This window comes from Pteropus vampyrus, unplaced genomic scaffold (genome assembly GCF_000151845.1).
Source record: "Pteropus vampyrus isolate Shadow unplaced genomic scaffold, Pvam_2.0 Scaffold643, whole genome shotgun sequence".
Lineage (NCBI taxonomy): Eukaryota > Metazoa > Chordata > Mammalia > Chiroptera > Pteropodidae > Pteropus > Pteropus vampyrus.
In genome coordinates, this window is record NW_011889424.1 from 300,427 (window position 1) to 313,254 (window position 12,828).

Here is a 12,828-nt window from a genome sequence, read left to right on the forward strand (position 1 = left end):
TTAAGTTGCATAACACAGCAAAGGTAAAATCTTGAAGGTACAAGATGATTTCCTAGATAGGTTTCGTTCTGGAATAAAAATACATTACTCTAAATCACATACGAATGAACTTTAATTTAGGAAGACCAGCTGAAGCATCTTTTTCCCCAGCAGTGTTCAGACGCTTTCTACTCACAGATAATAGGTATTACAGGTTAAGAAAAGGGAAATGAGTCGCTTATATATAACAAAAATTAAACTCTTATTCTCCTTTTATCTACTTAAAGTCATGTCTAATTTACTTTCTAAATATTTCTCAACTCTATCTACTTCTCCTAGTTACTTTTTTTAATCCTGGACATCATCATCCCTTCCTTGGATGATGACTACAGCAGTCTTTCACTAATTTCTCCACTGCCAGTCTTAATCCCTCTAATCTGTCCTCCATTATCCAACTTGAATAATCTTTCTCAAATAAAAATATATGATTGTTTTAGAACACTTCATCCAAAAGCAGCATTTTTTTCAAGTGCACATGGAACATTTTCCAGAACAGTCCACATGGTAGGCCTCAAAAGTCACAATAAATTTAAGACGATATCATATCAAGAATCTTCTCTGATCACAATGGTATGAAACTAGAAATGAATTACAAGAAGGAAACTAAAAAGCACAACAACACGTGGAGGCTAAATAACATGCTACAAAACAATGAATGGGTTAACAATGAGATAAAGGAGGAAATCAAAAGATACCATGGGACAAATGAAAATGAAAACACAATAACACAAAATCTATAGAACACAGCCAAAGCAGTTCTAAGAGGGAAACTGATAGCAATACAAGTTTACTTTCAGAAACAAGAAAAAATCTAAATAAGGGATCTAAACTTACACCTAAAGAACTAGAAGAACAAACAAAACCCAAAGTGAGTAGAAAAAAGAAAATAATAAATATCAAAGCAGAAATACACAAAATAGAGGCTAAATGAAACAAAACAAAAGATCAATTAAACCAAGAGAAGTTTCTTTGAAAAGATAAACTGAGCTTGTGCTTTGGTGCTGTTAAGCCCCACAGTCTCTGCCGGTTAATAAATTCTCTTTCCTCTAAAAAAAAAGAAAAATAAAAAGATAAGATAAACAAAATTGATAAACCTTTAGTCAGACTCACCAAGAAAAAGAGACAGAGCTCAAATAAATAATAGCAGAAATGAAAGAGAAGTGTAACAGCAACCACCACAAATACAAAGGATTATAACAAAATACTATGAACAATTACATGCCAACAAATTGGACAACCTGGAAGAAACTGACAAATTCCTAGAAACATACACTCTTCTAACAGTGAATCAGGAAGAAACGTAAAATCAGAGCACAGCAATTAACTGCTGATGAAATAGAATCAGTAATCAAAAAACTCCCAACAAACAAAAGTCCTAGATCTAATGGCTTCACAGGTGAATTTTACCAAACATTCGAAGAGGACTTAATACCTAGCCCTTTCAAACTATTGCAAAAAAATTGAAGAGGATGGAAGGCTTCCAAACCCATTTTACAAAGCTGGCATTACCATGATATCAAAATCAGACAAAGACATTACAAAATTATAACCCAATCAACACTCCTGATGACTACAGATGCAGAAATCCTCAAAATATTAGTAAACTAAATTCGGCAAAACATTAAAAAGATCATACACCGTGATCATGTTGTATTTATTCCTGGGATGCAAGGTGGTTCAACATCTGCAAATCAATTAATGTTATGAACCACACAAACAATATTAAGGATAAAAATCGTATGATCATATCAACACTGGAAAAACACTGGACAAAATCTGACATCCATTTATGACAAAACTCTCAGCAAAGTGGAGAAACAAGGAACACAACTCAACAAAACAAAGGTCATATATAACAAACTCACAACTAACATCATAGTCAATGGTGAAAAGCTAAAGTCTTTTTCGTTAAGATCAGGAACAAGACAAGAATGTCCACTTTCACCATCTTCATTCAACTTAGTATTAGAAGTCTTAGCCGTAGCAATGAAACAAGGAAAAGGAATAAAATAAAATTTACAGATGACATGATATTATATATAGAGAACCCTAAAGAGTCCACCAAAAAAACTATTAGAACTAAGAAATGAATTCAGTAAAGTAGCATGATACAAAATTAATATTCAGATCAGGTGCATTTTTATATACCAATAACAAGCTATCAGAGAGAGAAATTAAAAATACGACCCCAATTGCATTAAAAAGAATATCTAGGAATAAATATAACCAAGCTGATAAAAGAAAACACTAAGACGATGAAGAAACAAACTGAAGAAGACACAAATAAATGGAAGGATACACCATGCTCATGGATTGGAAGAATAAACATTGTTAAAATGTACATACTACCTAAAGCAATCTACAGATTCGATGCAATGCTTACTAAAATCCCAAGGGCATTTTCACAGAAATATAACAAGCAATCCTAAAATTTGTATAGAAACACAAAAGACTCCAAACAACCAAGGCAACCTTGAGATAGAACAAAGTTGAAGGTATCACACTAACTGATATCAAACTACCCTACACATCTATAGTAATCAAAACAGCATGGTACTGGCATAAAAAGGGACATAGATCAATGAACAGAATGGAGAGCCCAGAAATGAATTGACACCTATATGTAATCTATGACAAAGGAAACAAGAATATACAATGGGGTAAAGACGGTCTCTTCAACAAAGGGTTAAGAAAATTCGACAGATATATGCAAAAAAAAAAAGAAAGAAACGAGACCACCTTCTTATATCATATACAAGAATAAACACAAAATGGATTAAAGACTTAAATGTTAAGACCCCAAACCATAAAACTCCTAAAAGAAAACTTAAGCGGTAAACTCTTTGACATTGTTTTCAGCAATATTTTTTTGGATATGTCTCATCCAGTAAGAGAAACAAAAGAAAAAATAAATGGGACTACATCAAGCTAAAAAGTTTTTGCACAGTGAAAGAAACCATCAACAAAATGAAAAGACAACCTACTGAATGAGAAAAGATATTCGCCAATGATACATCCAATAAGGGGCTAATATCAAAAATATATAAACAACTCATACAACTTAAAACCAAAAGAACAAACAATCTGATTTAAAAACTGGCAGAGAACCTGAACAGACATTTCTCCAAAGAGGACATACAGATAGCCAAAAGACATATGAAAAGATGACCAACATAACTAACCATCAGGGAAATGCAAATTAAAACCACAATGAGCTAGATATCACCTCACACCTGTCACAATGGCTATAATCTATAAATCAACATATAAGTGTTGACAAGAATGTGGAGAAAAGAGAACCCTCGTGCACTGTCGGTGGGATTATAAATTGGTGCAGCCACTATGGAAAACAGTATGGAGGTTCCTCAAGAAATTAAAAATAGAACTACCATATGACCAGTAATTCCACTTCTGGGTATTTATCCAAAGAAATCCAAAACACTAATTCAAAGCAGCATTATTTACGATAGCCAAAATATGGAAGCAACGTAGGTGCCTACCGAGAGACGAATGGCTAAAGATGATATGATACATTTATATAATGGAATATTATTCAGCCATAAAAAAAAAAAGAATGAAATCTTACCATTTTAAGAACATGAATGGACCTAGAGGGTATTATGGCTAAGTGAGTTAAGTCAGAAAAATACAAATACCATGATTCCACTTTTAAGTAGAATCTAAAAAACAAAATAAATGAACAAACAAAACAGAAACAAATTCATAGATACAGAGAACAAACTGATGGTAACCAGATAGGAGGAGTGTTCGGAGGATGGGGCAAAAAGGTGAAAGGTATTAAAAAGTACAAATTGCTAGTTATAAAAATAGTTTCGGGGATGTATAAAGTATGGCATAGAGAACATAGTCAATAATATTGTAATAATTATGTATGGTATCAGATGAATACTAGACTAATTGTGGTGATCACTTTGTAAGGTATATAAGTGCTTAATCACTATGCTACATATAAATGCTGTAAATAATATAATATTGTATGTCAATTGTAATTGGAAAATAAATTGATTTTTTAAAATACAAATCTGATCATGTTACTCTCCTACTTAAATCCCTTCAATAGCTCCCAAGTGCCCTTAGGAGTATGTCTCTACTTTTTATATGGCCTGCGTGGCTCTTCATGCTCTGAAGATGCTTGCCTCTCTGGCCTTCCTGCTTGCCCTAGCTGTCCTCCTAAACAAATCATAAGCAATTTCTTTTATTCCTCGAATAGGCCATTTTCACATATGCCACTCCTTCTAGTTTTCCTTCTTCCAACTGCTTTTCACTTGTTCAATTCCTAATCAGCAGTGAAGGCTCAGTTTAGCTGTGTGACCTCTAAGAGCCTGTCCCTGACTCACCCACGTGATTTATTGCAGTGTACACATTGTATTGTAATTGTCTATTTCCTGATCCATCTTTCCCACTGGATCATGAGCTCAAAGCAGACAAAGACCACATCACCCAAGTTAACTGCTGTAGTCCCAAATATAAACACTCAACAAACTGCAATTGAATTGCAATTGCTACTGTGTTGGTCATTTTTATCAATACATTACATTACTCTTCACGTAAGTATTAGAATCAACTGAGAAGTACAGATTTCTTTAATTCATCACAAATTCACTGAATCCCGATCTTTGAGAATCTGCTTTTTAAGAAACTGATGAAGCTTTCATCTAGGAACCACTACAAAAATCTCTGAAAAATAGAAACTGCTGAAAATAAGAAGTTAGGCTGTGTAATTTAATTTTAAACTCAATTAATTTGCTATACGGCTTCTGGTAAGACAGTATGATTTAACAAACCTTAAATTTTAAGATAAGACTACTGTATAGTTCACAGTCAAATATTTTAACATTAAAAAAAAGAACTGAGTGAATAGTGTCTTCATACTAAAGATATTGTTAAAATCCAGCAGACTACATGTTTACTTCACATTAAGATATGCCACAGTTTTACATAGGTCAGGGGAAATAAAGAAGTTTTCAAATGATTTTTTCAGGATGCTAATAAGATGCTCTGATCAAAATTTACTACTGGGTGTTTGGAGAAATTAATTCAAGGGTGACATGTGCCTTCATTACAGAGAATAATCAGAACCAAAACAGTTGCTCTATAAATAATAATTTAGAATTAAACATAGAACATAAAATGATCAGGGACATATTTAAGAGGATGTATTTTTAGACTCACAAGGGCAGTTATTTCTGTAAAGATTCTATTGTTTTCTTTGGGGAGGCGGAGGCTGCAAACTTGTTCCTGAAGTTAAATTGAAATAATTGTTTATTGTTTTCCCAGGAGGCATGACCTCACTAAGCCCGGTTATAGACATGAAATACAAATCAGCAACTGCAAAAACTGACTTGTTAGGTATTTAAAGTAAAAATTCATTCTAAAATATTAAAACAGACACTCAACTTCCTAAATGAATGTTAGTATTTGAATTTGTGTATATAACCACATCACCAGTTTTTCTAGAGATGCTAAAGTCCTAAAGTACAATTTATAAATAGTTAAGAGCTTATAAATTGCTTAATTTAGTGACACATTCCTTACATCCTGATCATTCGAACTGCAGGGCACACTATAAAAAAAATTGTACAATAAGCTTTATGATACTGAGTGAAATATAATGCATTGTTTATAAAAAAAGAAATTCAATTCTAATATGTATATATAAAAGATCCCTGTGCTGTAGTAAGGTAAACTTAGGGTTGCCAAATCAAAAAATAAATAACCAGTTCTATTTTCATTTTAGATAAACAATGATTTTTTAGCCTGAGTATATCCTATGTAATATTTGGATCTCCTGCATTTTTATATACTAAATTTGACAAGCTTGAGTAGAGGTTATGGTAGCTAATGACTCCATATGTTTTGAAAATCAAAACCAGAAGAGAATGCAGTGATCTACGTTTTAAAAAGATGGTATACTTCAAAAAAGATACCCATATCCTGAAGAAGTTAGCTCTCTCTGTGGTGCTAACCTTTTGGATTATCAAATATTTTACTACATCAAAATATTATCAGTGGATATTCTTGTCCTGGATGATAAGACTTATAAGTGATTTTTATGTTATTCCTACTTTTCCATATATTCTTCAACTCAAAAAAAAAAAAAAGGAAAATTTTTTCTAATAGAGAAGAATTAATCTATTTAAAAAATCCTGGAGTACTAGAAAATAGAAAAGAATGTTTTCTACTGAGTCCATTAATATATAAGAAAAAAAAATTGTATGGTATATAATTACAAACCTATTTAATGGGGAGAAGGGGTTATTGCCAAAAGCAAACTAACTATCCTCTGAAGTAATCAAACATTTTTAAAGACCAGGGTGTCATTTAGTAAATCAACACAGTTCTGTTCTAAGTACTCAGAGGGAAGAGTTCAGTCCAACAGTGTAATCATTAGCTAGACTTAATTACCTAAGATCAAGCTCAAAGAATATTATCTTAAATGGGATGGTTCTTGGGGGGATGGCTACAGTATCTTAAAGATGGTACCACATTTAGCCTCTAATAGTAAATGTGATCAATACAGGTAGCCAATCCAGATCCAAAAACGTCCAATTGATGTTTTGGTTTTGTATTTGTACTCCCATCCTCAATAATCCCTTTCAGTACCTAATTCAAATTGGTATCTCATCTAAGGGAGAGTAATGTCAGTATACCATTGGCCCCTGAGACACCTAAGATTACTATAACAAGAGAGACTCTTCTATGTTTTTTATTTTATTACTCACAATTCTCCCTGGATTAATTTGCAAAGAATAATATAGACATGATATATTCTGACTCACTACAAAAATAACTCCTTCCTAAAGATAGTTTCAGTTATGGAGTAAAATTTGTCAATAATATGGGTTACTTATGGAAACTTATCAGCTTAAAGTCTTGGTCGGTGTAGAGTTGTAATATAAAGTATGTTCATACTGTAGGTGCAGTTCACAAGAAACTGAGGATGTACCTCTTAGAAAAGGGCTTCTCAAACTATCTAAAGACAGGAACAACTTTTTTCTTTCCAATCTATCAAAAAAAAAAAAACAAACCAGTATTTTTGTAAAATAAAAATAAGTCACTAGAAAAGAAAAAGATACATAAAACATAAGCCTTTGGATACTGTGGCACTACCACATTTCTAGAGGCATTTCTAAACATTTATTCTTGATTTCTATACTTGCCTTATGTCAGACTGGTAACAATAAAGACAGCATTGGTTCACAGATCATATTTTGCAAAGCAATGTCTTAGATCACACTTATTATATGTTTATACATAGAGCAACACCCTCTAAAAAGTCATACAAAGAACTTTAAAAATTACCTTTTCCTATAAGGACTCCAATTTTTGAGTCTAATTTTTCCCCTGGGTCACAACTTCTTGTCACTAACTTGAGAACTGGAAGAAAAGGTCTGACATCACACAGCCTTCTTGTTTCATCTTCAAGTTCCTCATATACAGCAGTTTGATTCACACATGCAAACATATAGGAGTCAATTTCCATAAGGAGGTTAAACATTGGGTAATTGTGAACCTGCTTCCACAACATCTGCAGGAAAAAATAATAAGACATTGCCTGAAATGGAAACTTTGCTCAAGTGTACAAAGCTATACCTACAAGGATGCTCGCTTGTAGTGCTGTTTGTAAAACTGAAAAACTAAGGATAAAACAAACGTTTAGCAATAGGGATTAGTTAAGTAAATTATAGAATATTAAACAACTATGAAAATAAAATAGAAATACACTGTTAACATGAAAAGCTATCAAAGATATATTAAGGTTGATATTTTTTAAAATAAAAAATTACAAGAGATATATATGATATTAACACATTTTTGTAAAGTAATATAATGGCACAGTGTATAAAAATACATTTATATAAACAAAATTATTGAAAGTGAATATCTATGAAGAGTAATAATCAGTGAAGACTGCCATATTTAAAATTCCTGTGAACACAAATAACTTTAAAATAGGAATTTTAAAGTATGTATCATGACCCCCATACAAAATGAGTATTATTTTTGTCCTGCATTTTTTTCTATTCACTAGAGTTGTCTTTATTAACTAACATTGATTGCTCTGTCAAGATCAACAGAGCTCTCATCATCTCTCCCCTGCCCCCAGGTCATATAAAATATGAGATCACATAAAATAATCACCATACAAACACAGGTGGGATTATATATTTTAACTACAGCCAGTATAAAAGCCAAGAACTGAGGGTAAGAGACCTGAGATAAGATTCATGGCCAATCCCCAGATTCCGTTATACAAAAACAAACAGGAGAAAGGAGTGCCAGGCAACAATAACAACAATTATAATTAAATTATAATTGTATTAACCAATGTTACCCCAATAAATTTAATTTAAAAATAAATAGATAAATAAAAAGGTTTATTTTCCATAAAAAGAAAAAGAAAAGAAAAAGAAAAACAAATAAGTGAATTTTAAAAATGAGCAATAGACTTGAACAGACAATTCTAAAAATGGCCAGCAAGAACATAAAAACAACCTTATTCATTAGGGAAAAAACAAATAAAAACTATAATAAGATACTACTTCACAGCCATGAGGATATTATTTAAAATAAAATTAAAAAAAAGAAAAGAAAATAGAAAATCACAGGTATTAGCCAGGATGTAAAGAAACTAGAACCCTTGTGTATTGCTGATGTAAAATGGTATAGTCACCATGGAAAATAGTTTGGCAGTTCCTTAAAAAGTTAAAACAGAATTATTATCATATGATCCAATGATTCCACTTCTACATACACACACACACACACACACACACACACAAAAAAAAAAAAACTTGTGCACCAATGTTCATAGCAGCATTATTCACAATAGCCAAGACATTTATAGCCAAAACGTGCATCAAAAGATAAATGGATAAACAGAAATGTGGTATATCCAAACAGTAGAATATTATTCAGTCTTAAAAAGAAATAAAATTTGCATATATGTTGCAACATGGGTGAACTTTTAAAATATTATGCTAAGGGAAAGAAGCCAAACACAAAAGGACAACTATTGTATTATTCCACTTATATAAAGTACCTAGAATATACACATTTATAGAAATGAAAATTAGAATAGAGATTACCAGGACTAGGAAAAGGGGAAGTTTATTATTTAATGAATATAGAGTTAGTGTTTGAGATGATAAAAAAAAAAAGTGCTGGAAATGGATATTGGTAATAATCAGGCAACACTGTGAATGTACTTAATGTCATGGAATTGTGCATGTAAAAACAACTCTAATGGTAAATTTTATGTTATACATATTTCATAACAAACTTTTTTTTAAAAAAAGAGGTATAAGTGGTTAATCCAGCTTCAGGTAAAGCCACAGGCATCCATACCTGCTCCTGTGAGGTGCCTCAAACAATTTTATTTTTAATTCTAGGGATCATGAAATTTTAGAATTCTCATGTCTCCATGAGTTAAGAGTTAAGAGGCTGTCCAAAACCATGAGCTTTAAAAAGGTCTATCATCTAAATATTTTTTCTTAAAAAATATAACTCCCTCCCTCCCTCCAAAAAAAATCATAACCCTTGGTTTCCATATTGAGTTCAGCTAGTTAAAAAACGTTAAAGAAGAAAATTTAGAAAAACAATTTCATTTATATGATGTGGTCTTCACAAATTAATGGCACTCATCAATTCACCTGAAAAAATAATCCAACAAAACAGGCAAGCCTTGTTATGTGAAAGAATATGCTTCCAATTGAGGACACACCATTCATTACTAGGGAAAGAAAATCCTGTGAACAGCAGAAAACGTTTTCTTCCCCAAAAGCCACCATGAAAACTAGTGGGGTTGGGGAGGGAGAAAGGGGAGGAGAAAGGGAAGGAAAAGGAGAGAAGAGACAACCAACCAAAAATTGCATGAAAAAAAAGTGTAATAAGCTCAAAGATAGTTATTACAAAGATTTTAACTCAAAATAAAACTTTCTTTGACAATGTCATATTCCTTTTAATAACCTGAACAAACATCTTAAACAACCTAAGCCAATTTTTCTTAATTCAGCTATCACATAGGAACTAAAAACAATTAAAAGTAAGAGTAAAAATGAAGATATTTTATATGCCCACAAAACACAAAGCATGTATCAAAATCTTTAAAACGTCATAACCTAAAGGCTAACTTTCCCTCAAATTTACCACATGATTTACATTATTAACATTTTCTATAATAGAAGGACATGTTCTCCTAAGTTATATAGTAATAAGCCACATCTGTAGAAATTCCACCTATTAACATACCTGTTTAATATAAGAAATGGTAGCTTCCCGAGGTACCTCCAACTGGATATAAATCCCAGTGGGCAAAAGGAAATCCACGAGTATGGAGCCATCAGATGTTATCTGTGAATCCACTGCCCAGATGTCAAGGATGTCTGCCATAGCAGGAGGCATTATGAAACTGAAGCACATTCATAACCACGGGGCCCTAAAAATCAGTGAGTAAAATTTAGTGAAACAGATAAATATCCAAATTTTACACTAAAACATGATAAACCTCACCAAGCCATAATTTCAATATAGCCAATAATGTAACACGAAACCAATTAAATCAAGCAAGAGTAAATCACCAGAAATAAGTTATTTAAATATACTTTTGGTTATCACTATATAAATTATATATACACATAATTCACTGGCTCAAATTCAACATAAGTGTATCATATATGAAAGATAAAAGGTTAAGGATTATAGGACTGAGTTTTTCTTTGCAAACTCCAATGAAAATGATCAACAGGGCATTCTTTCAAAAATAATTTTCTATCGATCTCATATGAAAAACAAAATACAATCTTAGTCCCATAATCCATCACCTTAGTATTAAAAAAGACCAAATCCTACAAACCAGCTAGCAAAGCCCTTGGTGCTGCTTCCGGCCTATATTCCTTTGCTTGTCCTGCCATTCCATAGCCGAGGGCTTGTACCACAAGTGCCTTTTGCCTTTCTGCTGCTACATCTATGTTCATAGGCTGGCACTCCCGCATCAAACCCCTATCTCAGCAAATAAACTTTTCAACTGTTCTATATAAGTCTCATCTATTTCCTAAGGCCTTCCTTCAAGAAGGCACAGCAATAACAATAGGAAGAATATAGGCTTTGCAATGAAATTAACAAGATTTAAATCCTATTTATTCAAAGAATGAAAGTATCACATCAAAATACATAAGATCCAACTTAAAGCATTTTGAGCAAAAATAATAACTGAAGCACTGAAACATCAAATATATACAAATATGTGAATAGTGATAGGAAAAAAAAAAAACCTTTAGGTGTCACCACTGGAGACAGCTAAAACCAACTCATTATTTTGAAAATTGATAACTAGAGCCAAATGAATAGTTTCTGAAAAACAAGCAAAAGAAAAGAACCAAATAGCAAAGGCTTGGTAACTGTAGAAGTCCTCCAGGAGTTGCAGAACTTTCCAGGTCAGAGGAGCCAGTGAGCACCATTATTTACAAAGTCTTCCACTTAGATATGGCGACATTGGCTCTATTCTGGTGCTTTCGCCTACCTACAAATGACTACAGCACATTCCCAGCTACACTGCTCAGAGCCTTTTGCTTCTGAACACAAGGATCAAGCAGAAACAGGTCCTCACCACACACACCTGGCCTCCCTGCTGGGAAATGCTCCAGTCCAGCAAGCCAGTACCCACTTCTTTCCAAAACCAATTTGTGTAAAACAAACAGGAAAGCCTTTATAGAAAAGGCTGAAGAGCCATGGGAACTCTCAGGGAATGTAAGAATTCTCCAGGATAGAAGATGCCAGTAAGCGCCACTGTTCACGTCCCCATCCACCACAACAAGGTGTGCAGGGGCTCTATATACATACTCTGGCCAACCCGCAAGGTCCCTGCAGCACATTCCTGGACACATAGCCTAAGCCTATTTCCACCTCAAAAAATGGCAGCAAACAGGATCAACAGAGCATTACAACATACATCTGACTTACTCAAACCAAGCCAATCCAGCTCAGCAGGCCACTAAACGGGATGCCTTAGGTACCCGCTCAGCTCCTACCAGCCTGCCAAAATCACCCGAATACACAGCCTATACACAAGCAACTTGTACTTATAGGAACTTTTTCAAGACCATGAGAGACAGCTACTATGTCTAATTCATATAAACAAAATAAAAAGACAGAAAACATCTTTCTCTTTAGAACAAGAAAAATCTCCAGGAGAAAACCCTAAGGAAATAGAGATAAGTAATTTGCCAGATGAAAAAATTCAAAGAAACGGTCATAAAGATGCTCCCCAAATGCAGATAAGTAACACGGAGAAGAAAATAGATGATTGTATGTATATAACTGTCCTTTTCATATCTGTAATGGTAACCATGTACCAAAGATTCAGAACTGAAGTATATAACATAAAACAAGAAGAACCAGGGGCAAAACCCATAGAAGCCAAACAAAATAAACAAAAACACAAGGACAAGGAAGCAATGGAAACACCGAGCCACCAGAAAGCAAAAGGTAAAAAGACTATAAGAAGACCTCATATTTCAATAATCACTCTAAATGTAAATGGACAGAACTCATCCAATAAAAAGGCACAGAGTTGCAGAATGGATCAAAAAAACAAAACCCAACCATATGCTGCCTCCAGGAGACACATCTCAGCTCCAAAGACAAATACAGACTCAAAGTGAAAGGGTGGAAAATGATATGTCAAGCAAATGGCATTCTGAGAAAAGTAGGAATAGCGGTACTATTATCAGACAAAACAGACATCAAAATAAAAAAGGTAAAGAAAGA

General features: G+C 33.2%; 1 protein-coding gene across 3 annotated transcripts in view; it reads right to left on the reverse strand.

Moving 5' to 3' along the window:
* PIK3CB (phosphatidylinositol-4,5-bisphosphate 3-kinase catalytic subunit beta) overlaps positions 1–12,828 on the reverse strand; it is a 183,302-nt gene that overhangs the window by 92,673 nt on the left and 77,801 nt on the right. For all 3 annotated transcript variants that reach the window (XM_023525913.1, XM_011385037.2, XM_023525912.1), the window contains exons 3-4: positions 10,312–10,498; positions 7,363–7,588 (exon numbers count right to left, since the gene is read on the reverse strand). In XM_023525913.1, the coding sequence (XP_023381681.1) occupies positions 7,363–7,588; positions 10,312–10,482 (397 nt within the window). In that variant the 5' untranslated portion in view covers positions 10,483–10,498. The remainder of the gene's footprint in view (positions 1–7,362; positions 7,589–10,311; positions 10,499–12,828) is intronic.